This window comes from Sminthopsis crassicaudata, chromosome 5 (assembly GCF_048593235.1).
Source record: "Sminthopsis crassicaudata isolate SCR6 chromosome 5, ASM4859323v1, whole genome shotgun sequence".
Classification (NCBI taxonomy): Eukaryota; Metazoa; Chordata; class Mammalia; order Dasyuromorphia; family Dasyuridae; genus Sminthopsis; species Sminthopsis crassicaudata.
In genome coordinates, this window is record NC_133621.1 from 300,133,648 (window position 1) to 300,157,875 (window position 24,228).

The 24,228-nt window shown below is 46.7% G+C and overlaps 1 protein-coding gene across 6 annotated transcripts; it reads right to left on the reverse strand.

The window, feature by feature from the left end:
• Window positions 1–8,172: 8,172 nt before the first annotated feature.
• On the reverse strand, window positions 8,173–23,671 carry DNAL4 (dynein axonemal light chain 4). 6 transcript variants are annotated; one of them, XM_074271756.1, is made up of 5 exons: window positions 23,398–23,497; window positions 15,629–15,757; window positions 10,303–10,510; window positions 9,798–9,881; window positions 8,173–9,246 (listed from the first exon to the last, which is right to left on the reverse strand). In XM_074271756.1, exons 3-5 carry the CDS (start codon window positions 10,366–10,368, stop codon window positions 9,082–9,084), a joined length of 315 nt encoding a protein of 104 aa, XP_074127857.1. In that variant the 5' UTR covers window positions 10,369–10,510; window positions 15,629–15,757; window positions 23,398–23,497; the 3' UTR covers window positions 8,173–9,081. The 6 variants fall into 6 exon arrangements, with proteins under 6 accessions (XP_074127857.1, XP_074127852.1, XP_074127855.1 ...); XM_074271751.1 differs by having other exon boundaries at window positions 10,303–10,513; window positions 23,398–23,496; XM_074271754.1 differs by lacking the exon at window positions 23,398–23,497 and adding an exon at window positions 22,810–23,334 and having other exon boundaries at window positions 10,303–10,513.
• Window positions 23,672–24,228: the final 557 nt, after the last annotated feature.

Here is a 24,228-nt window from a genome sequence, read left to right on the forward strand (position 1 = left end):
CTGAAATCTGTGTCTCCTAGAGGCTTCCACTTACTTGGCTTTGAAAGGGATCAAGATTCCAGGGGGTTGAGGAAGAGGGTCCATCCATCAGGAACTCTCAGGATGCAGGGGCAGGTTTGGGAGGGAGAAGGGAAGCTCAATTTCAGCATCAGATGGAGAAGGACCCAATAATGATTTTCAAGATGGAAGTTCTGAACTTTCACAGGTGCTTCTAAGTCAGGACCATGATCCCCAGAGTCAGAGGAAGAGAAAAAAGGGATTTAGGTCTTGGGGTGGTCCTTACTTTTCTTACCTAAAGGACATAATTAAAAAAATTTTTTTTTGAAGTTTTGATCTCAGAGGTTATATTTTCCAGATGAGGAAACTGAGGCTGAGTAGTTAAGTACCCTTATCCATGATTGTACAGTCCCTAAAATATCACGTTCAACAAGAAGATACCCTCCTTGATCTTATTACCTTCCCCCGGAGACTCTCCTAATTTGTCTTAAATATGTCTGCATATTGTCTCCCGATAGACCAGAAACTCCTTGAGAACAGGAACTTTTTTTTTTTAATCTTTCTTTGTACTCCCAGCCCTTCACACAGTTTCTGGCATACAAGAAGTGTATAATAAATGTTCACTGATTAAATGACCAATCAGGATTTGAAACTAGATTTTCGGACTCCAAATTCAACCCTACTCCTCCATGCTGTCTTCAGGAGAGACACTTTAGTGACATGAACATGTCAACAGCTGAAACTTTGACTCCCAAAATGTTAGAGTTGGGAGGGACCCCAAAAGTCACCTGAGTCGAGCCCTTGGTGGAGAATGAGTTCTCCCCACAAAGACCCTGGCAGCTGGTTCTCGGCCTTTGCCCTTTCTGATGCTGCCAAAGATAAAAAAAGGTCTAACTATGCTCCTTCTCAAGAGACTTGAAGGCTCCTTATCATCTCCTGGAACGAAGTAATAAGTTCTTGTTTCTGGCATTTAGCTCTTCATCATTTGGCTCCAATTTCTTACCAGATTGGTCGCACATTACTCTACATGCAGCCAAATTAGCCTACTCATGGTTTCCATTCATGACATTTCTGTCCTTTTATTCAGGCTTGCCCAAGTCCCGGAGTATTCTTCTTCTTCAAGCTTTGGCTCCCCCAAGCTTGATACATCTGCCCCCTCCCCAATTACTTTGTGATTCCCATAGCATTCATGTGCACACAAAATGGAAACACCCTCAGGGAAGAGGATATCTCATTTTTGTTATTTATTTCCTGGATCCCACACAGGGTCTCAGCTGCTACTCCAGAAACACTAGCTAAAGTGAATTGGATCACTTGGCTGCTCCTCTCCTCCCCGGGATGCCCTGCATGTGTGTGGTAGTCAGCCCACCTGCCAAAGAAACCCAATCTGAGAGGCTGGGGCAGACCCTACCTGGCTTGGATATCAACCAAGCTCCAGAGAGCTCCAGAGAGGGACCTCGATGATGTTTATGATGATGGTAAGGGTCTTGACTCTGGTTTCAGGAGAGACCTGGGCTGGAATCTCAGATGCTATATTTACTAGCAGCATGGCCCTCACCAGAGGCAGCTCATGGCAGGTCATTTTTCCAGGCCTGTTTCCTCTTCTGAAAAGTGGTTAGAACCATACTCACCAAGAGTTTTGTTGACTTTAAATGAGTTGAACTAGGTGATTCCTGAGATCCTTTCTTTCTTTTTTTTTTTATTAAAGCTTTTTATTTTTCAAAACATATGCGTGGACAATTCTTCAACATTAGCCCTTGCAAAACCCTGTGTTCCAATTTTCCCCTTCTTCCCCCTGCCTGCCCTAGATGGCAAGTAGTCCAAAATATGTTAAATGTGGTAGAAATATGTGTTAAATCTAATATAGGTATACATATTTATACAATTATCGTGCTGCACAAGAAAAAAGAAGTAAAATAAAATGCAAGCAAACAACAAAAATAGTAAGAACACTATATTATGACCCATACTCTGTTCCCACGGTCCTTCATCACTAAAAAATTGGAACTGATTTGGATCATCTCATTGTTGAAGAGGGCCACGTCCATCAGAATTGATCGTCGTATAGTCTTGTTGCCCTGTATAATGATCTCCTGGTTCTGCTCACTTCCCTCAGCATCAGTTGATGTGAGTCTCTCCCAGGCCCCTCTGGAATCACCTTGATGGTCATTTCTTACAGAATAGTAATATCCCATAACATTCATGTACCATAACTTACTCAGCCATTTCCCAACGGATGGGCAGCCACCCTGAGATCCTTTCTAGCCATAATGTTAGTGAGCACAGAGTCATTTCTGAAAACTTCCTATGATATTCTCCACCAAATGCCTTGGGGAAATGGGAAAAAAAAAAGGATCATCTTATTTTTCCTACTGTAATTTCCTGTTTTAAGCATTTGAACTAAAAGGTTAAAAAAAATTGCTTCCTAGAATTTGGAAGTCATCCAAAGAGTAGTCTCCAGTGACTCAAGCTAGAGTGATTGGTTGATATACAAGCCAGGTAGGGTCTGCCCCAGCCTCTCAGATTGGGTTTCTTTGGCAGGTGGGCTGACTACCACACACATGCAGGGCATCCCGTGGAGGAGAGGAGCAGACATGCACAGTTCTGCTCAGAAGAGCCCGGATCCATTCTGTATCTCATCCCTATCCCACCTCCACTTTCCAGGTATAAGACTTTGGAGATGTTGAAAAGGATTTTTCATTGGGAAAAAGTTAGGCTATCACAGACGCTTCAGGGAAAAAACTCACCAGCTGTTTCTGGAGTCATTCTCAAAAATGGCAGAGATGTAGGTGTTAACTCACTGCCCAAAGAGTTTTGACAAACTACCAAGGAGAAGAGGGATGTTGGGTTATTCTGCAGAGCTCCAGCATCCAATGGGACCAGTGGGGAAAAGTCTGGGAATAGAAGCTTCTGTTCAGTATAAGGACTTCTTCACACCTGGAGCTGTTCCACAAAGAAAGATGATGCTTCATTGGGTTTCCTATCCCATGTTATCTTCAGTCATTTAGTCAATAAGCATTAAACACTATGCTAAGTACTGGGGATACAAAGAAAGTAAAAAAAAAAATGGCGGTCAAGAGTGTTGTGGAAGATGCTCGACTCATGGAAGGTCTTGGGCTAGATGATACAACAATCTTTCTGACCAATGGTTTTTAAAAATGAAAGCCTGCCAAGCATAGAAAGCTGGGAGTCAGGAGGACCCGAGTTCAAGTTGACCTCAGACACTTACTGGTTGTGGGTATGTCACCATGACAGTTTACTCATCTGTGAAATGAGCTGGAGAAGACAATAGCAAACCACTCCAGGATCTTTGCCAAGAGAACCCAAATGCTTGAACAACCCAATTCCCAAAGGCCATTCCCCCTGTTTGTGGCAGGGCCACACAAATATGAAAGGGGGGGCCAGAATCTTGGCGGGCAGGCTCCAAATCCAGAGCTCTTCCCTTAGGAAAGGCTCAAAGAGAGTGACTTTCCTTGGCCACAAACAAGTTCTAGCATGGGTGAGACTGGTCAGGAAGTAAAAACTCCATTTTGAACTTGACCCGGGAGAGCCCGGGCTCAACACTTCAGCTTAACAGAGCTTGGATTTCCTTCAGGAAATGCCCTGGAACAACCACTCCTCTTGCCCCCCTCTCATTGGCCCTGGGAAGCTCTGGAGCTCTCTGTGGACTCAACTTTCTTGGTGTTGATGATGGGAGGACAGTTTTTCTGTCCCTTCTATCTTGCTCACAGGTCCAAGGGAAGGCCATTTTCTGGTCCTCCCCCTTTCTTTGGTGCAATAGTTTCTTAGCAACTGTCTCTTTGTGTTATTTTTCAATGTCTGATTCCACCATCCTTCCCTTTCAAACAGGGTCAGGGGTCTCTCTAATAGCTTTGTGGGGATAACCAGCATTCGCTGCCAAAAGCCCCATGGGAGTTTCCAGGGGGCTGCATTTCATCACAGCTAGGGATGCTGGTGGAGAAGCGTGGGATGATGGCTGCTTAAGATGGACACAGATGGGTACTGCCTCCAGGGCTGTCTGATGGGAGGGGGATGACACCAGCCCTGCTTGGCCCCACACAGCTGAACTAGGAAAAATGGTGACAAGTTGCCAAGGGATCCATGTGAGGAAAGAACTTCACTGAGGGCTGTGGTAGGATGTCATGGGCTCTCCCACTGGAGGAGTCACAATAGAGAGGCTGGAGGTCTGCCCAGTGGAGGTTCTGGATCAAATGTGAGCTGGACTTGGGAAGGGCATTAAAGTCCCTTCCAACTGGAGGCTGTGATTCTGTTTGGTCAGGAATGGGGCTTTGAATATAACGGGTGCTCAAAAGAAGTTTGTGAATTGAATTGGACAGGAACATGGAGGTGGATTCTAGATGAGCAGATGGGACCGATCTCCTGTGACTTCCAACCCAGGAAGAAGGAAATATGATGACTATAGAGGGTGATGGATTCATGGACAAAATGTTAATATAAAAAAGTTACTTCCCAAAAAGCTGGGGGTCCTAGTGGTCGGCAAGATCAGAGTTCCTTATAGCTCTGAGCACTGTGAACCTGAAGTGGTGCTGGAACCCGGAAGTGACCATCACTTTTTTCTCTGTGCTAGTAGAGTTCGGAGATCAGTTCTGGGGAGAGGAATGACCAGCTGGTGGGAATAGATCGGCCCACATGAGATCCACATGCTATGTGGGGATCAGCTGCAGAAACTGGGAATGGCTAGCCTGGATAATAGTTTATAGGGGGACAAGGCAGCCACAGGGCCCTGAAGGGCTGTTACATGGAAGGGAGGAGATTAATCTTGTTGCCTTGGCCCTAGAATTGCAGAAAGATGTTTTTTCCTCCTAAAAAATAGGCTGTGTTGTATAGTGGATTGAAAGTCACCATTGGACCCAGGAAGACTTGAGTTAAATTTCTACTTGGGCTGTACCCTCAAAAAGTCACTTAACTTTAGTTAAGTTGTAGAGAAATTGCCAATCTGCCCTGGTAGTGGGACTTTCCTTATGTGGGGGTTCCCTAGGCAGAGCTTCTTAAACTGTGGGTCATAGCCACATATGGGGGGGTGCAAAACTCACTGAGGGGGTCACAAAATCATGATTTATTATCAGCAAATGTTGATCACTGTTCCAATTTTATATACCTATATACCCGGGGTCACATAAAAGTTTTCTTAGTGAGAAGGGCTCGTTAGCAGAGCAAGTTTAAGAAGTCTCGGCCAGGTCCAGTCTTAATGTGTGGCCCAAAGGGTTACAGGCTGCCTGAGGATGGTCGCTTGCTGGTGGGAGATGGGATGACGATTGTTAGGACTGCCTTAGAAGTAAGTGATGCTTCACGATTTCTGGTCCTCGCATCTCAAAGATTCTACCTTCCTTTTACATGTGACCATTTCCCATCAGTATTGGTGGGGTCCTGCTATGATGCTTCTTAACAATTACCCTGTGACTGAATAGCACCTCAGGGTCTCTGAACGTTGCCCTTTCTCAGAGAACAAAGCCTGGTGGTCTGAAGGAGGAGGATGTATCTCTTCTGCAGCTGAGAACAAAGCTGCCCTTTTCATGGTGGCGAACAGAGAGCAGGTTCAATGGGAGCCTTCAAGTCTCTCTTCAAAGATGACATTAAATACTCGCTCCAAGACTCCCGTTTTCGGGTGGTTTTCAGGCAGTCGGGGTGATGGGATGTAAGAGACAGAGCGCTTCAAAGGAAGCGACCCCCGATGGCAGCTGTCTGCCTGCTCTTGTCTCCTGATGCCAGCTAGTCCTTTCATCATCCTCATCCTTAAATCCCGCCCTTTCGGAACCATTTGGAATGAGCTGCTGTGCTCCCGGGCCAGGGAGGCTCTCTTGGCAGGTGGGATCATCCAGGCCGAGGTCCATGACTCACGTCCCCAGCTGAGCCCATTGGTGATAATGCAGTCTTTGTGCCCAATGATTGGAGCAACCTCCCGCCATCACGAAGCCTCTGGGCACAGCAGCGGTAGCTGTGATGTATGGAAAAGCGGCCATCCCCTTCTTCCCCACTGGCAACAGACTGAAATCTGGCTCTGGGCCTGAGGCTGCAGCCACAACTTGGGAGGCCTGGTCCCTTGATTTGGGGGCAGACCTGGAGCTGGCGTGACTTAGGTTTTATTACAAGAAGGCAGGGGATTGTCAAGCCCAGTGTTCAGCCAGGAGGCTGGTTTCTTGGATCTGATTTCAGCCCCTCAGCCTCCCTGCTGATGTGGCCCCATGAGCACAACATGGCTCTGATGGGCCCGGAACACTCGCCTCCAATCCGAGGATTCAGCCCTACTGAAGGAACATCAGTGCAACAGGGGCTGCTATGATCCCACTTGGAAGGGACTTCTGTTATCATGGGATCATAGTCCTAGAGAACTGGAAGGGACGTTAGAATGTCTAGTCCAATCCCCTCATTTTACAGATGGGGAAACTGAGGCACAAGGAAGTGACACTTCCCCATGTTATAGCATCAAAGATGGAATTCAAATCCAGAGAACCCATCTCTATTTCCATTTTGATCCAACCCAACTCACCAAACGGGCCAAATACCTAATGTGGGGAATGCTGGGGCTGGGAGCTGAGAGGGAAGCAGAGACCAGGGAAACACTGTCCGGCTTCAAGGAGGGTCTGCCTTAGTAGGGGAGCACAAGAACAGAGACTGAGTGTTTGTGGGAAGGCCATGGGAAGTCTGGGTGGACTGATAGGAGCTTCCTAGAACAGGTCCAATCTGAGGGATGGAGGGAAGATTTCAAGTGGAAGAGAGTTGGAGGAAAGCATTTTAGGTCAAGGACTTGATGTGATTAAAGGCAGAAGGGAGGAAGTGTGGGACAGTGTGTGGACTGGTCTGTATGAAGTGAAGGGTATGGGCAGGGATGGGATGGGAGAAAGCCTGGCAAGGGAGGTTCAGGTGGATCATGAGGGCCTCCACCATTGAGTAAAGGAGGCTGAACTTTATCTGGTGGATCATGGCTGTCAATGAAGAGAGACAAATGGGGAAATGAGATGGGAACTGTGGGGATGGGATGGGATTGGCCAAATGGGCAAGTACAAAAACTCAGTGAGGAAAATAATTCTTTGAAAATTAGAATTGAGAGACGATTGAAGCCAGTTCCAATGATCTTGTAATGAAGAGAGCCAATCACACCCAGAGAGAGGACTGTGGGAACTGAGTAAGGATCACAACATAGCATTCTCACCCTTTTTTTTTTTTTTTTTTTTTTTTGCTTGCATTTTGTTTTTTTACTCATTTTCTTTCCTTTTTTGATTTGATCTTTCTTGTGCAGCAAGATAACTGTATAAATATGTTTACACATATTGAATCTAACATATATTTTAACATTTTTAACTTATATTGGATTGCTTGCCATCTAGAGAAGGGATTGGGGGGAAAGAGAGGAAAATCTGAAACACAAGGCTATGCAAGGGTCAATGTTAAAAAATTATCTGTGCATGTTTTGAAAATAAAAAGCTTTAGAAAAAGAAAGAAAATTAGAATTGAGCAAATGGAAGCTAATGATTTTAGGAAAAATCAAGAAACAATAAAACAAAGCCAAAAGAATGAAAAAATAGAAAATAATGTGAAATCTCTCATTGGAAAAACAATTGACCTGAAAAAACAGATCCAAGAGAGATAATTTTAAAATTATTGGTCTATCTGAAAATTATGATTAAAAAAGAATTTACACATTATCTTTCAAAAAATGATATTAAGGAAAACTATCCTGATATTCTAGAACCAGAGGGTAAAATATAGAAAAGAATCCTCTGATCACCTGCTGAAAGTGATCCCTGAACAAAAACTCCCAGAAATATAGCCAAATTCCAGAGCTCCCAGGTCAAGAAGAAAATATTGCAAGCATCCAGAAAGAAACAACAAGTATAGTGGAACCAGTCGGGATAACACAAGATTTAGCAGCTTCTACCTTAAAGAACTAGAGAGCCTGGACTATGATATTCCAGGGAGCAATGAGGAAGTGTTCAACAACAAAACACTTTTGAGGAGGGTCGGAGTGAAGGAGAGAATAGAATGAGCAGGGGAAAAATAGAGTAATGGAGGGATGTTATCCTGGTTTGGCTCATGGGCTAATAGTTTCTTTGCAGTTGCCTCTACCTCAAGGATCTTCAACATCCCTCGGACCCATCACCCCAGGAACCTTTTCAGCACAGCCCTCACCCCAACTCAGAAGCATAGAGACCACAATCTGTTTCTGGTAACTTTAATCGTAAAAACCAAAAACATTCATATAAATAAAACTGCTGTGTAAAATACAGTTAGTTCTTCTTTCTACTAAATCCCATCTCCAACCCACAGTCAAAAAAATCACATAGAAAACCCAAGACGGAGAAATAAGTCTTACAAATATTCAGGGTCCCTGATGACTAAGTAGCAGCAGCCTTAGGGGCCCACCGGGGAGGGCAAACCAGGCCGCTGGCGCCCCCTCGGTGACTTGGGAGGGTTTCCAGCCCCTCCCCCTCGGCGGTGATGGAGGTGTAAAAAGGCTGACTTGGCCTAGTGGAGGGAGGAGAGAAAAAGGGGGGAGAGGCCCCCAGAGGGGGTGGCTGCTTCTGCTGCCAGTCTATTTAAGATGCAGTGGGTGAGTAAACTAGGAGGTCAAGTGGGGAGTCCTGCTACTTCCCTTTTTGGGGGACAAGGGCAGTAATCACTTGTCTGCCCGGAGGAGAGGTTCGGTCTTTTGGCCCCTTGAATCTGGCCAGTGAAGCCGGAGGGAAGCCGCCCGGCAGGCAGGGGACACCGAGCCTCTTGAAAGGCTGTGGGAAGGGAAGCTCGGAGGAGCCATGGGCAGCTCTGGGCACCCCTCCCTTCCCAACTGGCTCAGGCTCCACTCTGGGGGCGCCTTCCCTGCCCCACCGGCCCAGAGCCTGCTGCCCCCATATCCCAACTCTCGGAGTGAGACGGTAGACACTTGGACACACACACAAGCACAAGTAAGGCACCCAGGTGCCAGGGGAAGTGCCCACAAAGACACACAATACACACACGGAGAGAAAGAGAAGGCCCGGGGCTCCCTCCCAAAGCCAGGGCCGGCCTGAGGCTTCCCACCGAGGAGAGCAGCGGGGTGGGGCGGGGCCGGGAGGGGCGGGGCCTGTGTCAGGAGCACTTCCAGACGCACACGGCCAGCGTGCCCCCAAAGTACAGGTACAGCAGGTTCTTCACCTCGTGGGTGATCTCGAAGCCGAAGCCCTCGCCGATCACCACGTGCCAGGAGGAGCCGAACTTCTTATCCATGGTCTCCTTGATCATCTTGGCGGCACTCTGTGAAGGGCGGACCAACGTCACGCGGGAGGGCGGGGCAGCCCTGGAGAGCTCCCATAGCCCCCCTCTTACATCCGGTCACACCTCCCCCTGTCCCCCCCTTTGATAGAAAAGCACAGCCGTCAGGATGCTCGGAGGCCCATTGGAGAGGGAGGGGAGGGGGCTGGATCTTTGTTTTCTTTCCTGGCCAGGCCACAGGCCTAGGTTCACCCTGCCTGCCCGTGGACAAGGTGAACCAGCTGGTTCTCTCTGGGATCTTTCCCTTCAGAACTCCCACCCACGGGCTTGTGGTCCCAGTCCCAAACCCTCCCCAGCTTCCCCGTGACTCTGAAGGACGGCTGGCTGCCTTGTGGGGGCTCCTCCTGGGCCCAGCATTGGCCAATGGTCACCGAGATTACTGGAACTTGCTTCAGAAGAGCATGGCTCCAAAAGGCATCTCAGAAAGAGCCTTTCTCCTTTCCCCCATCATCCCCACTGACAACCCAGGGGGAACTGGATGTTTCTGAGCTCAGGGGCCCGGCCTCCCATTGGGGCCCTTCAGGGACAGGTACCTCATTGTTGTTGGAGTACTTCTCACAGGCGGTGACACACAACTCCATGGTCTCCAGTCTCATCTCCTCCGGCATGTCCGAGTGCTGGGGGAGGAGGGAAAGACAGACAGACAAGGCTCAGCACAAGATGCTGCCAGGCCAGGCCAGCGTCAAGCTTAAGCCAGTGGGTTAGCTACTCTTAGCACAGAGGGGGAGAGAAAGCCCCAAAGCCTGTCTGCAGAGATGATGCAGGGAGAGCCAGTGAGGCCATGCGGGGAAACTGAGGTACGGGGGCTTCATGATTCAGTCAGGGTCACACATAGCCAAGCCAGGAGCCAAGCAACCTCACCTCACCCACAACCTCAGAGCAGTCTGAATCCTGCCTCAGAATGGAAGAAAAACCTGTCAGCCCTGAGGAAGCTCCCTGGGATACTGAGAGGGGAGATGTCCCTCAAGGTGTTTCTGAGAGGGCCCGTCCCCAAGGCTGCCCCTTGAGTGGCCTTTCTCCTCTTCTAGCACAACTTACTCGGACCAGAGGAAAGATCTGTAGTCTCTTGTAATCTGCGTCATCCTTCTTTGTTTCTTCTCCCATGATCCTTCCACTGTGAACAGCTGAAGAAAGAGGAGTGCTCCTGGGGAGGTGCTAATGGTAGCAATTAGGGAGAGCCAGGAAGGCTAAGGAGGCAGGCCCAGCTGTCTCAGAGGCAGGAGAGAATGCTCCCCTCAAGGGGATGCTGCTAAAAACAGGAAAAACCAGACAAAGAAAGTTGATTTTAAAACCACAAATCACAAATTAGAAAGGTGGCAGAAACTCTCTGATCCCCCACCCCCGTCTGAACGCCTCCACCGTCCCTTCCCAAATGGCCAACTTGTCTGCAGATTGGAGGATGATTCAACACGAGATGCCGAGGCCCAAGGAAGAACATACTGAGACGCTGCTGTAAGCCCACGCTCTGACGAGGAGACAGAGCTTGACTATCAGCCAACGGCACTCTAAGCACAGCCTAGGTGACGGTATTGGACAATTCATTAAGGAACAAACAAGTTTCTGATGTGCTGGGCATCGTGACTCCACAGGGAGACTTGGTCCTAATTCTTGTTGGCAGAAGCCATGAGCAAAGAAGAGCAACTGGCTCTCTGGTGAACTCTTTAGCCCTCCTGGTCAGCTGGACTAATGAGGGTGCTAGGTCTGGCTCCACTGTGGGCGTCTATGTTAGTTAAGTGGGGATAATACAACCTGTCCCTAATGCCTCGAAATAAGAGTGAAATGAAAGAGTGTATGTGAAAACATAATGGAATCCTGGCAGGCAAGTGAGAGATCAGAGCTCTATCTCCAGCCCCATCACTTACTCAACTAGGGGGTCTTGGGAAAGTCTCTTTTCCCTCTAACACACTCCAGAATTCCATGGTTATGAATAGCAGGAGCAGCAGCAGTAATATTTATCCAAATGTTTCTTTGAGTAGATTGACCTGCATCATCTCTGTTAGGTTCTTACTAAGTGCTACTGAGATAATGAGATATTAGGTTTTTACTAAGTGCTAAGTCGGTACTTAATAATTCTCTAGTTCCGGCCTTTACTGGGAGTTTTACTTGTAAACTCCTGGGAAGGAGCAAATTCATTGGTTGAAGTAATTTTTCCCAGAAGCCCTTGCATTATCCCACGCCCATTCTCTGGGAGGATAAAAGAGGGCAGCACTCCAGAGATAGAGAGTCTCTGTTCTAGGTCAGAGTTAGAGCGGCTCTCTGGAGGAGAGAGAGTCTTGTTTGGACCAGACTTGAGGCGGCTCTCTGGAGGAAGAAGTCTCTCCTCTAGACCAGAGAGCGATCGGCAGTTTCTGGAGACAACAGCATGTTACATATTGGCGCCCGACGTGGGGCAAGGACTTTTGCTTATCCTGACAAGGACTTATTCTAAGCCCTTCAGAGGAGCTAGCCCAGACCTTCACATTTAAGGACTTATTCTGAGCCCTTCAGAGGAGCTAGACCAGACCATCACACTACCTTCTTCATCAAAAATGTTGAAATATATATTGGATTTAACATATATTTCTACCATGTTTAACATGTATTGGACCACTTGCCATCTGGGGGAGGGCTTGGGAAAAGGGGGGGAAACTGAAACAAAGGTTTTGCAAGTGCCAATGTTGCAGAATTATCTATGCATAGTTTTGAAAAAAAAAACTAATAAAAAACTGTTGCCATAACCCAATAGAATCTTTTCCTTAAATTTACTATTGTTGCTCATGGGCACTTTACAATAATAATTCCTGAGAAACTGATAAATTACATGGCATTTTATGGTGACAAAGAACCTTCTCTTTCTAAGCCATCCAGCTGCCATCCAACACATCTCTGTCTTCACCTTCACTGCTAAATTTCTTGAAAATATCATCTACATTGGACGCCTCTACTTTCATATCTCTCATTCTCTCTCCGACATTTTACCACCTGGCCTTTTCCTTATCTCTGCAGAATCGCACTGTTGACCACCTCGTGTGACTCAATGCCCTTTCCTCATAAGGTCTCCCTCATTCAATAAATCTGGACTTAGCGCTTACACTGTATCCCACTCTTCTCCAAGTGCCTCTTCTCCATTTCCATAGTGACTCCTCTTCTCCTCAAGCCGCTCCTGGGTCCTTTTCTCTTTTCTCTCTTATGTTCTTTTTGCTCTCCTTTGGCAAATGCTCTCTTGGTTTCAGTGATCATCATTATGCAAACAACTTCCCAAACTTTTTCTCCAGCCCTTCTGAGAACTAAACTTAAATTCCCATCTCTCTACAAATCGGCTATCCCAATGGTACCTCAATACATCCAAAACACAGCCATTCCTCCTCATGATGTCACTATTTCTGCCTGGGGTTTGGCTATTTGCTGTGTCCCTCACACATGATTCCTTAGCCTTCTTTCTCTCCCTCTCTCTCTCTCTCTCTCTCTCTCTCTCTCTCTCTCTCTCTCTCTCTCTCTCTCTCTTTCTCTCTCTCTCTTTCTGTCTTCTCTCTCTCTTTCTCTCTCTCTCTGTCTCTGTCTTTCACCTTTCCCAGATGATCAGCTACCAATTCTTTTTTACCACAATGTTTGTTGCTGGCACCTCTGCTCAATTCCCAATTCCAATTAGTCATGCTTCCAACCAGCTTTCTAAGAGGTCTCTCGGCATCCAGTCTTCTCTTCCAATCCAGCTTTCATTGCCCTCTCCTCCCTCCCATTCTATGAGAAGTCTCTGAAGTGGCCCAGCCCTTTCCAGCAGGAAGGATGCACGGGGTGGGGGCCCACAGTTAATCTTGCACAGTGGCTATGCAACTCATTCTGGCTGTGCAAGACAAAGGGTCAACCAAGTTGCTTCAGAAGGGAGAATTATTAGGCTAATATACTCCAGGCAGGGAGTTGATTAAATAACCTCCTCTTCTCCTTGCTTCCTGCTGACCTTCTGTACCATGATATTACTTGGCCAATAAAGGACCATCCTGAATGGCTGGCTCCCTCCTGGATGCTCCATCTTCTCTCTGGCAGCAAATGATCAGCCCAGGTTGTGCTTGGGAGCTCTGCCATGAACTGGCAGAGGAAGGAGGCTTCTCCAGCAGCTGGTTCTTTCCTTCCTCACTCACCCTGTGAACTCCAAGTCCCCAGGCGAGTATCATTGGCTCTACTTTTTCTCCTCTGATGCTCTGGGCTGAGTCTTCTGGATGGAGACCAGGACTGTTGTCTGTGGCCACACTAGAGGCTGGTAATTTCCCAAGTAAAATCTTGCTTGACTCGGCTCAAGATTTTCAACTCACCAAAGCCTCTCTTGATTCATGTGAAGTCACGCCTCTCAGCTAGTCTCCTAGCTCTTTACTTCTACCTTCCCTTCATTAATAAAGGTTCCACTCAAGACTGATGTCAAGGTTAGTAGCCTGCTGGTGTTCCTAAAATGCTCAGGGCCATCCAGACATCTGGATACTGGGTATCCTGAGGAAAGAAGGCATTTCAAAGATGGCAGCTTCTGTTTCTCCTCCTAATAACTCAGATTTGCTTAGCATGCTAAAATGTTGATCTCATCACTCTAGGAAGTACAAGGTGCTACTCTTACAATCTCCTTTTTAAAGACAAGGAAACAGAAGATCAGAGACATTAAGGGACTTATCACACAGCTGTAAAGAGGGTGAACCCCACTTTCTTCATCTATAAAATGGGGTCAGTGACATGTGCTCTACTTTACTCACAGGATGGTTGTGAAGAAAGCACTTTGTAAAGCTTACTAAAGAGTCATCAAGATGTCAGCTATGATGATGATTGATACTTTCTGATTTTGGGCAAGTATCCACTTTGGCTCAGTTCTTTCATCTGTAAAATAGGAATATTATGCTTTTGCCTCATGTTGATGATTGACTCATTGACTGTGGACAAATACCAACTTCTTTGACTCAGCTTCTTCATCTGTAAAATGGGAATGTTATGCTTTTGCCTCATGTTGGTACAAAAATAGCACTTTCTACACTGTCAAGTACCAGATAAAAAGATCACGCCATGATAATAAGATGGGATCATTTATGACTTTCTTTCATTCCCACTGAATGATACTGGATTTAAATTGGTTTAAAAAACAAATAAAATTTCCAGTGAAAATAAACTTGGGCATTCTACACAGCACCAAGGTGAGAAAATGAACTCTCCAAAGCCCTTTGGGTCCTTATGTGTAACTAGTTCTTATGGGCTGAGGAGGCCAAATTGGAATCAGGTCAGGCTTAAAAGCAAGCACTTGAATAATTTAAAACCTAACCACAGCCTTAATCCTGATGACTTCAGGCTACCTCCCAGAGCCAGTCTCCACAGAATCCATCACTGTGCTTGAATACCAAGCCTCCCTGGGTCCTTGTCCTCTCTCCTTTTGATCGTTCTCATTGACAAAGTCTACCCCAGGAGCTCTTTCCAACAATCCTGGCAATCAGTGCCTCATAGAAAGGCTTCTCCTAGGCAACAGGAACCAGGAGATCAGACTCTACGAATCTCAGACACTTCAAAATGAAATCTAGCTCTTGTGATTGGGGAGATGCTTAAAACACTGCTTAGTTTTGTTTCAGAAAAACATTGGGCAGACAATTACAAATCAGAAGTGTTAGAGGAACTAAAAGGCACCTGGAATACCCAAACATGTATTATGAACAAGCAGCATTTATTAGGCACCATTTGTGGCAGAACACACAAACTACCTACTTCAATGCCATAAGAGAACAGGAGAGAAAGCAGAGGCTTGGGGGTAGTGAGCACTGGGCAGGTAGTCAAGTGTTAGATTCTTACTAAGGTGCTAATGAGATAATGAGATATTAGGTTCTTACTAATTCTCTAGTTCCTGCCTTTGAAGGGAGTTTTACCCCTTTGAACTTCTGGGGAGGAGCTTAATGTTTAAGAGGAGCAAGTTCATTGGTTGAAGTATTTTTTCCCAGAAGCCCCTGAGTTATTCCACGCCCATTCTCTGGGAGGATAAAAGAAGCAACATTGAGCAAGGGAGTAGAGTCTCTACTCTAGGTCACATTTGGCTGCTGAGAGATTGAGTTGAGACAGCAGATCTCCTCCCAGAGTGTGATTGGCAGTCTCTGGAGACAACAGAACATTACATATTGGCGTCCACAACGTGGGGCAAGGACTTTTGCTTATCCTGACAAGGACTTATTCTGAGCCCTTCAGAGGAGCTAGACCGGACCTTCACAATTTGGCACCCGAACAGGGACCCTCAGACTGACTCGATCCTGACTCCAGTGGAAAAACCTCCGATTCAGATTCCAGTGGAAAAGACTTTCTGATTCAGAAATAACCGTAACAAGGAAACTTTGTTAAAGATTAAGTGAGTGTTCTAATAGACAAATAAGGAACTTACCTTGTTAAGGGCTAAATCAGCAATCTCTTATAGCTGAAATGGGGCAGATGTTAGCTAAAGACAATCCCTCGACCTCAGCCGACTCAGCCCCAGCAGCAGCCTCAGCTCCAGCCCCAATCAGAAGTGGTACTATAGAGAGTATAATTAAGATAATTGAGGAGCAGAGTTTACTTGTAACCTGGGTACAGATTGCTAAACTCTTGGCTGCATTAAGATGCACATCCCCTTGGTTCTTAGAGGAAAAAAAAATAAATGTCGATAACTGGAAGCTAGTGGGACTTGAAATGAAAGAATTTCACACAAAAAATGGGCCTCATTCAATTTCTGCAGAGGTATTTTATATCTACAATGTAGTTCAATTAGCCTTAAACTATCAAGCAAGTTGTGGGAGAAGGAAAAGTATTAAAAATGAACAGAGGAGGAAGTGTGAGGGAAAAAAGGAAAGATCAAGATCTTACCCAAGAGCAAGGGGATTTAAATGATGAATTAGGATGTGATGATTCTAATTCTCTTGAAGAAGCTTCAACCCTGCCTAGAGAGCAGATTATTGACAATCCCACATCAACTCCACCCTCAGGGGTGGAGGAAGAAAGAGGAGGGGAAGAGGCAGAAACACAAACAGAATCACCTATAAAAGCAGCCTATGACAAGATTAGAAAAAGCATTGGTTAAAGCTAAGAGAGAAGGACAGGATATAAATGATTTTATACATGCATATCCTGTGATTGAAGAGATTGACTCTGTAGGTCAAAAAAGGAGAAGATATGCACCTTTAGATTTGAATAAAATTAAAGATTTGAAAAAAGGTTGTATCCTTTATGGGGCTACATCAGCTTATGTTAAAATGTTACTAGATGATTTGTCTTATGAAGTCCTAACCCCAAATGATTGGAAATCCATAGCAATGACATGTCTAGAACCTGGACAAAACTTATTGTGGCTTGTGGAGTTTCATGAATTATGTAAAATCCAAGTCAGATGCAATTTGGAAATAGGAGTTAACACATAATTCACTTTTGAGCAATTAGCTGGTGAAGGTCACTATGGAGAGAATTCAGAACAAGTTAAATATCCCATGACAGTGTATGAGAAAATTGCTAAGGCTACAATAAAAGCTTGGGGTGTCCTCCCTGCACAGAAATATCAGGGGGGAGCTTTCACTAAAATAGAGCAAGGTCCCAATGAACCTTTTGCGGATTTTGTGGGACGTTTGCAAACTGCTGTCAAAAGAACTATTGGAGAAAATGCAGCTACAGAAATAATGACCAGACATCTGGCTAAGGAAAATGCCAATGAGATTTGCAAAACAATTATATGAGGATTAGACAAAGATGCTTCTTTAGAGGAGATCATAAGACGATGTGCTACAGTGGGAACAAATGCTTTTTACACCCGGAACATGGAAAGACAGGGTCCCTCTTGGCAAAGGACTTCTAGAGAAATTCGTCGATGTTTCCAATGTGGAAAAATTGGACATCTAAGAGCTCAGTGTACATATGGAGATAGAGTGAGAAGACAGGGTGGGAGAACAAGACCCAATACCCCATGTCCAAAATGCAACAGAGGATTCCATTGGGCATCAGAGTGTAGACTAATTCAGGGAAACGGGATGAGGGGCCCAGGTCCAGGGCCCCAGGCAAAAAAGACTTGGGGCATGATGGCAGCTGACGTTACACCCAAAGAGCCTTTAGAAGGTCAGGACTCTGATTTGATCAACCAGCAGAAAAGCAATCACATGGCAAAAAGGGATTACCTGATAAGTCAGCCAAAAAGCAATCATATTGCAAAAATTGATTACACTTGGGGAGAATACAGGCCTTTTCAACCAACAGGGCTGTGTCCAGTGCAAACAATTCCAATGTAATTGCCAGATGATGAGAAGAGATTTAGAAAGTGGTAAATAGAAGGAAATTAGATAGATTAACTGCCTGGGGGAGAGGGTTTGCTTGTATTTCTTCAGATGGAAAAGGAATCAGATGGGTGCCAATGAGTCATATTTGCCTTGTCCATCAGAGAGAGACAGAAAAAGAGAAAGACCTCAAAACAAAGGAGAAAAACTAAGAAACATCTCACACTGAAAGAGCATGGCTAATAAGACTGTTAAAGAACTTTAAAACCAGCAGGAATCATTGGATTTCCTAACACAAGATGAGACTAATGGACAATGGACCTTTGGACATTTATAAATTCTCAATTTATGATTATTTGATCATGTTATTTGTTACATACTTCTAGCATGTATTATTTTACTATGTTACTATGTGTTTATGTAATCTATGTAATTATGTGTAATACCTCCCATATTGATGGATTTATGTTTCAAGGTCATGACCACCCTATGTTCTAAATCAAAAGAAAGGGGGAGATGTTAGGTTCTTACTAAGTGCTAAGTCAGTACTTAACAATTCTCTAGTTCTGGCCTTTGAAGAGAGTTTTACCCCTTTGAACTTCTGGGGAGGAGCTTAATGTTTAAGAGGAGCAAGTTCATTGGTTGAAGAATTTTTTCCCAGAAGCCCCTGAGTTATTCCACGCCCATTCTCTGGGAGGATAAAAGAAGCAACACTGAGCAAGGGAGTGGAGTCTCTACTCTAGGTCAGAGTTGGTGGCCAAGAGATTGAGTTGAGACAGCAGATCTCCTCCCAGAGAGCGATCAGCAGTCTCTGGAGACAACAGAACATTACACTCAAGTGGCCAGCAAGGGCCACAGGGTGAGCAGCCCCCAGAGCTTTTGGCTGCACATCTCCCATTCTCAATCAATCATGTTTATATGGTGGCTAGAAATAAAATGCTTCTATTTTGGAAGAAACCTTCTTCCATTTTTCTCCATTCACTCTAGGGCTAGGCTGCAAACAGACTCAACCTCACTGACCATTTTTCTCTCTTTTTTTTTCCCCCCCCCTGAGGCTGAGGTTAAGTGACTTGCCCAGGGTCACACAGCTAGGAAGTAGTAAGTGTCTGAGACCAGATTTGAACTTGGGTCCTCCTGAATTCAAGGCTGGGTGCTCTATCCACTGCAACACCTAGCTGCCCCATTGACCATTTTTAACTATAAGAAGGAGGATATTCTTATAGATTTAGATCCTTAGAAGCTCTTTGGAGCATACTGTCAGCACATACACTCTCTCTCTCTCTCTCTCTCTCTCTCTCATGCAGAGCTCCCAGAACCTCTAGGAAATGATAATCTTATCATTATATAAAGTATAGACAAGGCTAGCCAAGCTCCATGTCCATTCTCGTTCATCTCCCTGAAACCACATATTCTTATACACAAACCCATAATTCCATCTCTAGCGATATATCACCTCCCCTCTTCCCATCACTCTCTGGTTAAAGATTAGGGGATGCAAAGAAACAAAGAACATTAAGGCAGACACCCCAAGGATTCTTCAGAACTTCAGCATCCAGACAGAGTTAAGGAAAAGATGATCTTCAACTGCCAGTTACTAGTACTGGGGGGAGTTGGAGGAAGGGGGTTGACAAGACCACCCACTGCTATAACCGTCTCCTCCACATCATCTTTTTGAAGGGGATAAACACTTGTTAAACAGATAATCGGTAGTTCTACGCCCCTGTGCTGGGGTGAGGTGGATGAGAGCAGTCTGAAGTTCATGGCCCTCATTTGCAGTCCACCACTGGGTCAGGAGGGGCTGCCCCAGGAACTGTGAAATTCCCTCTCCACTTAGTCTGTAAGTCCAACATAGATGACCACTTGTCAGAGATCAAATAATCATCAGTTTTGAGAGGGACCTTATTGGGGGTGTATACCAGGGATCACTAAACCATACCTAAAGATCCCTACCAGCTCATAGTGACCCAGTTTTAAAATGAAATACTGCTTAGGTTTTATTTAATTTGTATTTCCTTAAGCGTTTCCCAGGTACACTTTACTTTGGCTCAGGTCTCACCCCCAGAAGGCATTCAAAGGGCCACGTCAGTGACATCTCTGGTCTAGCCCAATTCCCTCATTTTACAAATGGGGATGCAGCGATGGCTTGGCTGTGCCGATTCCAATTCCAACACTTTCCACTGAGGCAGAGCAGCCTGCCAAGGGGCAGATTGGGCTGGAGGACATCTGAAATCTCTCCAGAACTAAAACTCTGGGAGGTTGGGGAAGCTTCCTCCTCCTTCTAAGTGTTCCCCTTCCCTAGGCAAATATCCTCCCTGGCTCCCCATCCCATCCTGCTCTGTACTGTCTCTCCACTCCCAGAACTGCCTCTCTTCCACCTGCTTTTATCAGACCACCACTGACTGGGCACCAGTATGTGCAGGGCCCTGCGCCTCCCCACTCATGGCCTGGCATGCTTTCCACTGTTTCAAGAAGGCCCAGTCTTCCCACAAGCTCTGCTTCTTAGGATTACTTATATAGAAAAGCCACATATAATCCAGAAACAAGGTAGAAAGTGATTGCAGGACCTGGGGTAAGAATCAGGAAAAGTACGAGCCAAAAGCTCAATGAGGATTCACAGAAGTGGCGTTTTGGCCGGGCCTTGTGAGATGAGAAAAGTGGGTAGGGGAGAGCACCCTAGATGCAGATGTCAGTAGGAGCAAAACCCTCCGACAAAGAGAGACCACAGGGGAAAGTCAGGAAAGTCAGGCAGATGCACTAGGGCTTTTTAAACAGGCAACAAGGAGCTCTCAAAGGCCTCTGGGTAGAGAAATCACATCATCAGTGTGATGTTTGGGGATGGATTCCAGGTAGAGTTGAGGGTTATTTTGACAACGGAGCAGAGAAAGGATGAGGATCTGCCTTCAAAGGATGGCAGGGGGACAAAAAGACCATCTTAGGGAAGGGGCTTTCTCTTCAGAAATGGACTGGATCAGATGGTTGAGATCTCTTCCAGTTCTATGCTAGCTCCCCCCCTTTCTCTGTGACTTCCCTCATGTTCCTTTATCCAATTACATGGAATTGATCACTACTCTTTTCTCCCCTGCCTTCTTTAGTCTTAGCATTAGGACATTTCTTCATGGTGGAAACTACCACCTCTTCCCCTTGTGTACCAAAGGCATACAACATGTATACAGAAATAAGTATGTGAAAGATACATACAATGTACTTAGGAGGTCCTGAGAACTTGGCGAATTAGGATCATAGATTTAGAGTTAAACCTTATAGGCCATTGAGTTCTACAACCTGACTTTGCATAATGAGGAACTGAGGCACAGAAAGGATAGGAAAATTGCTCAATCACAGAGCCAATAGGTAGCTGGGGCAGGATTTTGAACCTAGCTCTCGCTGACTTCAATCCCAACATTCTCTCTCTTCTACCTGCCTGCTGAAGCAGGTGGCCCTTGAGCTGAATCTAGAAAGTTACCAGGGATTCTAAGAGGCTGGCAAACAGAAGCTAGAGGGGACAGGTTGTACAGTCCTAGAAATGGGGGGTGGATGTTGTGGATAGGAAAACGGTTAAGTAGGCCAGTCTGGCTCAAAAAATATGTGAGGGGGAGTGATGTGTAATCTGCTGGAAAGATAGGCTGCAGTCAGGCTGTGAAAGGCTTTAAATGCCAAACAGAGAAGTTTGCATTTTATTCTCAAAGTAATAAGGAATCTTCCTGAGCCAATAGAGAGACTGGTGCTCAAGGAATATCAATCTGACAACTGTCAGAGGATGGACTGGAAGGGGCAGAGATCAGATACAAAGAGACCCTTTAGGAGGCTCTGTTGGAAGTCCTAGGAGTGGGAGAAACTGAACTGGGATGGTTGTGGTGTGAATGGAGATGCAAGAGGTGGTAGGGGAAGAATTAGTTATATTGATAACCCATTGAATATGGAAGGTAATAAGAGTGAAGCACTATTTTCAAGGCTTTGTAGGTGGGTCACTGAAGACTGGTAGCATAACCAGCAGGAATAAGTAAGTCAGGAGAGGTAGACTGGGGGGAAAGATATGTTTCAATTTGGCGGGTTGCATTGGAGCTCCCTAACTGACAGGTAGAGATCCAAGCCTAGTACATGAGAGAAATGAGAACTGGGTTTGTAGATCAGAGAGTCTTCTGCAGAGAGACGATGGCTGAACTCATGGAAACTGATGAGATCATCAAGAGAGACAAAGGAGAGGGAGAGGAAGATTGAGAGAGCCAGAGGAAGTGAAAGAGATAGAGAGAGAGAGAGAGAGAGAGAGAGAGAGAGAGAGAGAGAGAGAGAGAGAGAGAGAGAGAGAGAGAGAAAGGAGGGAGAGAGAGAGAGGGAGAGAGAGAGAGAGAGAGAGAGAGAGAGAGAGAGAGAGAGAGAGAGAGAGAGAGAGAGAGAGAAAGGAGGGAGAGAGAGGGAGAGAGAGAGAGAGAGAGAGAGAGAGAGAGAGAGAGAGAGAGAGAGAGAGAGAGAGAGAGAGAGAGAAAGGAGGGAGAGAGAGGAGGGAGGGAGAGAGAGAGAGAGAGAGAGAGAGAGAGAGAGAGAGAGAGAGAGAGAGAGAGAGAGAGAGAGAGAGAGGAGGGAGAGAGAGAGAGAGAGGGAAGGAACAAGACAAAGAGAGAAGCAGATACTCATAGAGAGTCTCTGTCTCTCTCACACAGAGAGACAGAGAGAGGAGGGCCAAATCAATGCCTGGGGAGTTGCATCCACAAGTAGCCAAAGCCAAGATACAAGAGTATCCAGAAACAAGATGTCACACTGCAGAGGACAAGATGAGAAACAAAAACAGTTCCTGGATCGAGCATCGCAAAGCTCATTGGAGGGGTGCTTTCAGACCGGAAGAAAGCCCACCAGGTGGCAAGAGGCTGAGAAATGAACAGGATATTAGAAAAGAGAAACGGGAAAATGAAAGCAATTTCCTGTTGGGGAGGGAGGTGGAAGCAAGGTGGAGAAAGGAGAAGCAAAGGGAGGAAAATGGAAATAACAGTGACTGGGGAGTGGAAGCCAGGCTTGTAAGGACGAGAAAGGAAAGAAAAAGACATTAAGGGAGAAGAGGGGAGGGAGGATCAAGTGAAGGTACAATATTTTAAAAGGCTGCAAGGAGAGGACAAGTCTGCAGGCAGAGGGAAGAGAGAAGAAATAAGAAGACAGGCATGATAGAGGAGCCAAGTTGTTGGTGAGAACAAGAGAGCAGAGGCCAAGGGCACAGAAAAGGGGGACAGAATTCGAGATGACATGGATAGGAAATGAAGGGCTGACCAAGGGAGAAGAGTTTATTGAATGAAATGAATTAGGAAGAAATCAGAACGAGGGCACTTTTGGGGAAGGAACCTACTTTTGGACACACGAGAGTCTCGGGGTCATAAATCTGAAGTTCGAACAGCCGGCTAGGCCACCCCCTCTTTTTACAGATGAGGAAACTGAGGCACGGAGTGGAGAAAGGGCTTCGGGGGGGTCACACAAGTGAGTCGCCCTGCAGAGTTTGAATCCGGGCCACAGATTCAGGGACGGACGGGACATTGGAGGACTTCTAAATCAACTCCCTCATATTAGAGACGAGGAAACTGAGGCACAGAGTGGCGAAGGGGCTTCCCCGGGGGTAAATAGCCCTGGCGGAGTCGGAATCCAGGTCACGGATCTGGGGCCAGCGGGGGCGGGCCCCTCGTTTTACAGACGGATAAACTGAGGCCCGCCGAGGGGCAGCGCCAAGCCGGGGCGGTCAGCCAGGCGGCTGGGGGTGCGGAGGGTCCCCCCGGCCGCCGGGCCGGGGCTAAGGGTCGGCGGGCGCCAGGCAGGCAGCCGGGGCCTTCGAGACGAGGCCTCGCAGCTCCGGGGGCTCCGAGCCCGGCGCCGTGCAGGTCCGGGGCGGGGGCCGGACACGGCCGCAGGGCGCCCTCCCCCAGCCCCCCGGGGCCGCCCTCACCTGCTCCCGCCGCCTGGCCCCCAGCACCGCCGCAGCCGCCTCCCTGGCGTTGTCAAGGAGGGAAACAAGATTGTCTTAGCAACCGGCACAGGAAGTCCCGCCCCCGAAGCGAAGCTTCGGCAGAAACAGGACAGATGATTGGCTTCAAGGACTGTCAATCATCCGGATAGGGCCTCAATTTAGAAGGCCGTAGCTTAGAAAAAGGGAAAGGGGCGGGACTTCTCTCAGAGCTGCCCTAGACGCGCCTGAAGAACTGGGCGGTAAATCTCCAACTTCCACTAAGTTCCACAGCCCTTTGTTTGGAGCATTCGTTGCGCAGGCGCGGCCCAGACCTTGCCCTCAGGAAGCGTTCACAGAGGTCCCTGAGCTTGGATCCGAAGGACTTGGCTCCAAATCCTGTCTCTTTCCTGTGCTAACTCCGAGGCCTTCGCAAGTCTTTTAACTTCTGTGGCTGCCATGGTTTCTCATCTGTAAAAAGGGCCTCTAGACTGATCCAAACGTTCTGGAGAGCAATCTGGAACTGTGCCCAAAGGGCTATAGAACCGCGCACGCTCTGTGACCCGGCAGTCTCACTACTGGTCTGTGTCCCAAGGAGATCATCCAGGAGGGAGAGGGGCCCCCGTGTGCAGAAGGGCAAAGAAGCCGTTCTGGGCGGGAACTGGGAGCTGTGGCTGCAGTCTGCACGGGAGTGGCGGAATTAGGGAAAGTAATGGGGTGTTACTGAGGTATAAAAAATGGTGGCCCCGCTGGTTTCAGAAACACCTGGAGAGATTTACACGGACCGAGGCTGAGAGAACCAGGCAGGACAAGGATACGTTGTATACAGTAACC

Excerpts from the sequence above, each read along its gene's own strand:
- DNAL4 (XM_074271753.1), bottom strand. The coding sequence starts at position 10,368 with ATGGGAGAAGAAACAAAGAAGGATGACGCAGATTACAAGAGACTACAG. Across the intron at positions 9,882-10,302 it reads AGATCTTTCCTCTGGTCCGA|CACTCGGACATGCCGGAGGA; the intron begins GTAAGTTGTGCT and ends CTCCTCCCCCAG. Across the intron at positions 9,247-9,797 it reads AGTACTCCAACAACAATGAG|AGTGCCGCCAAGATGATCAA; the intron begins GTACCTGTCCCT and ends CGCCCTTCACAG.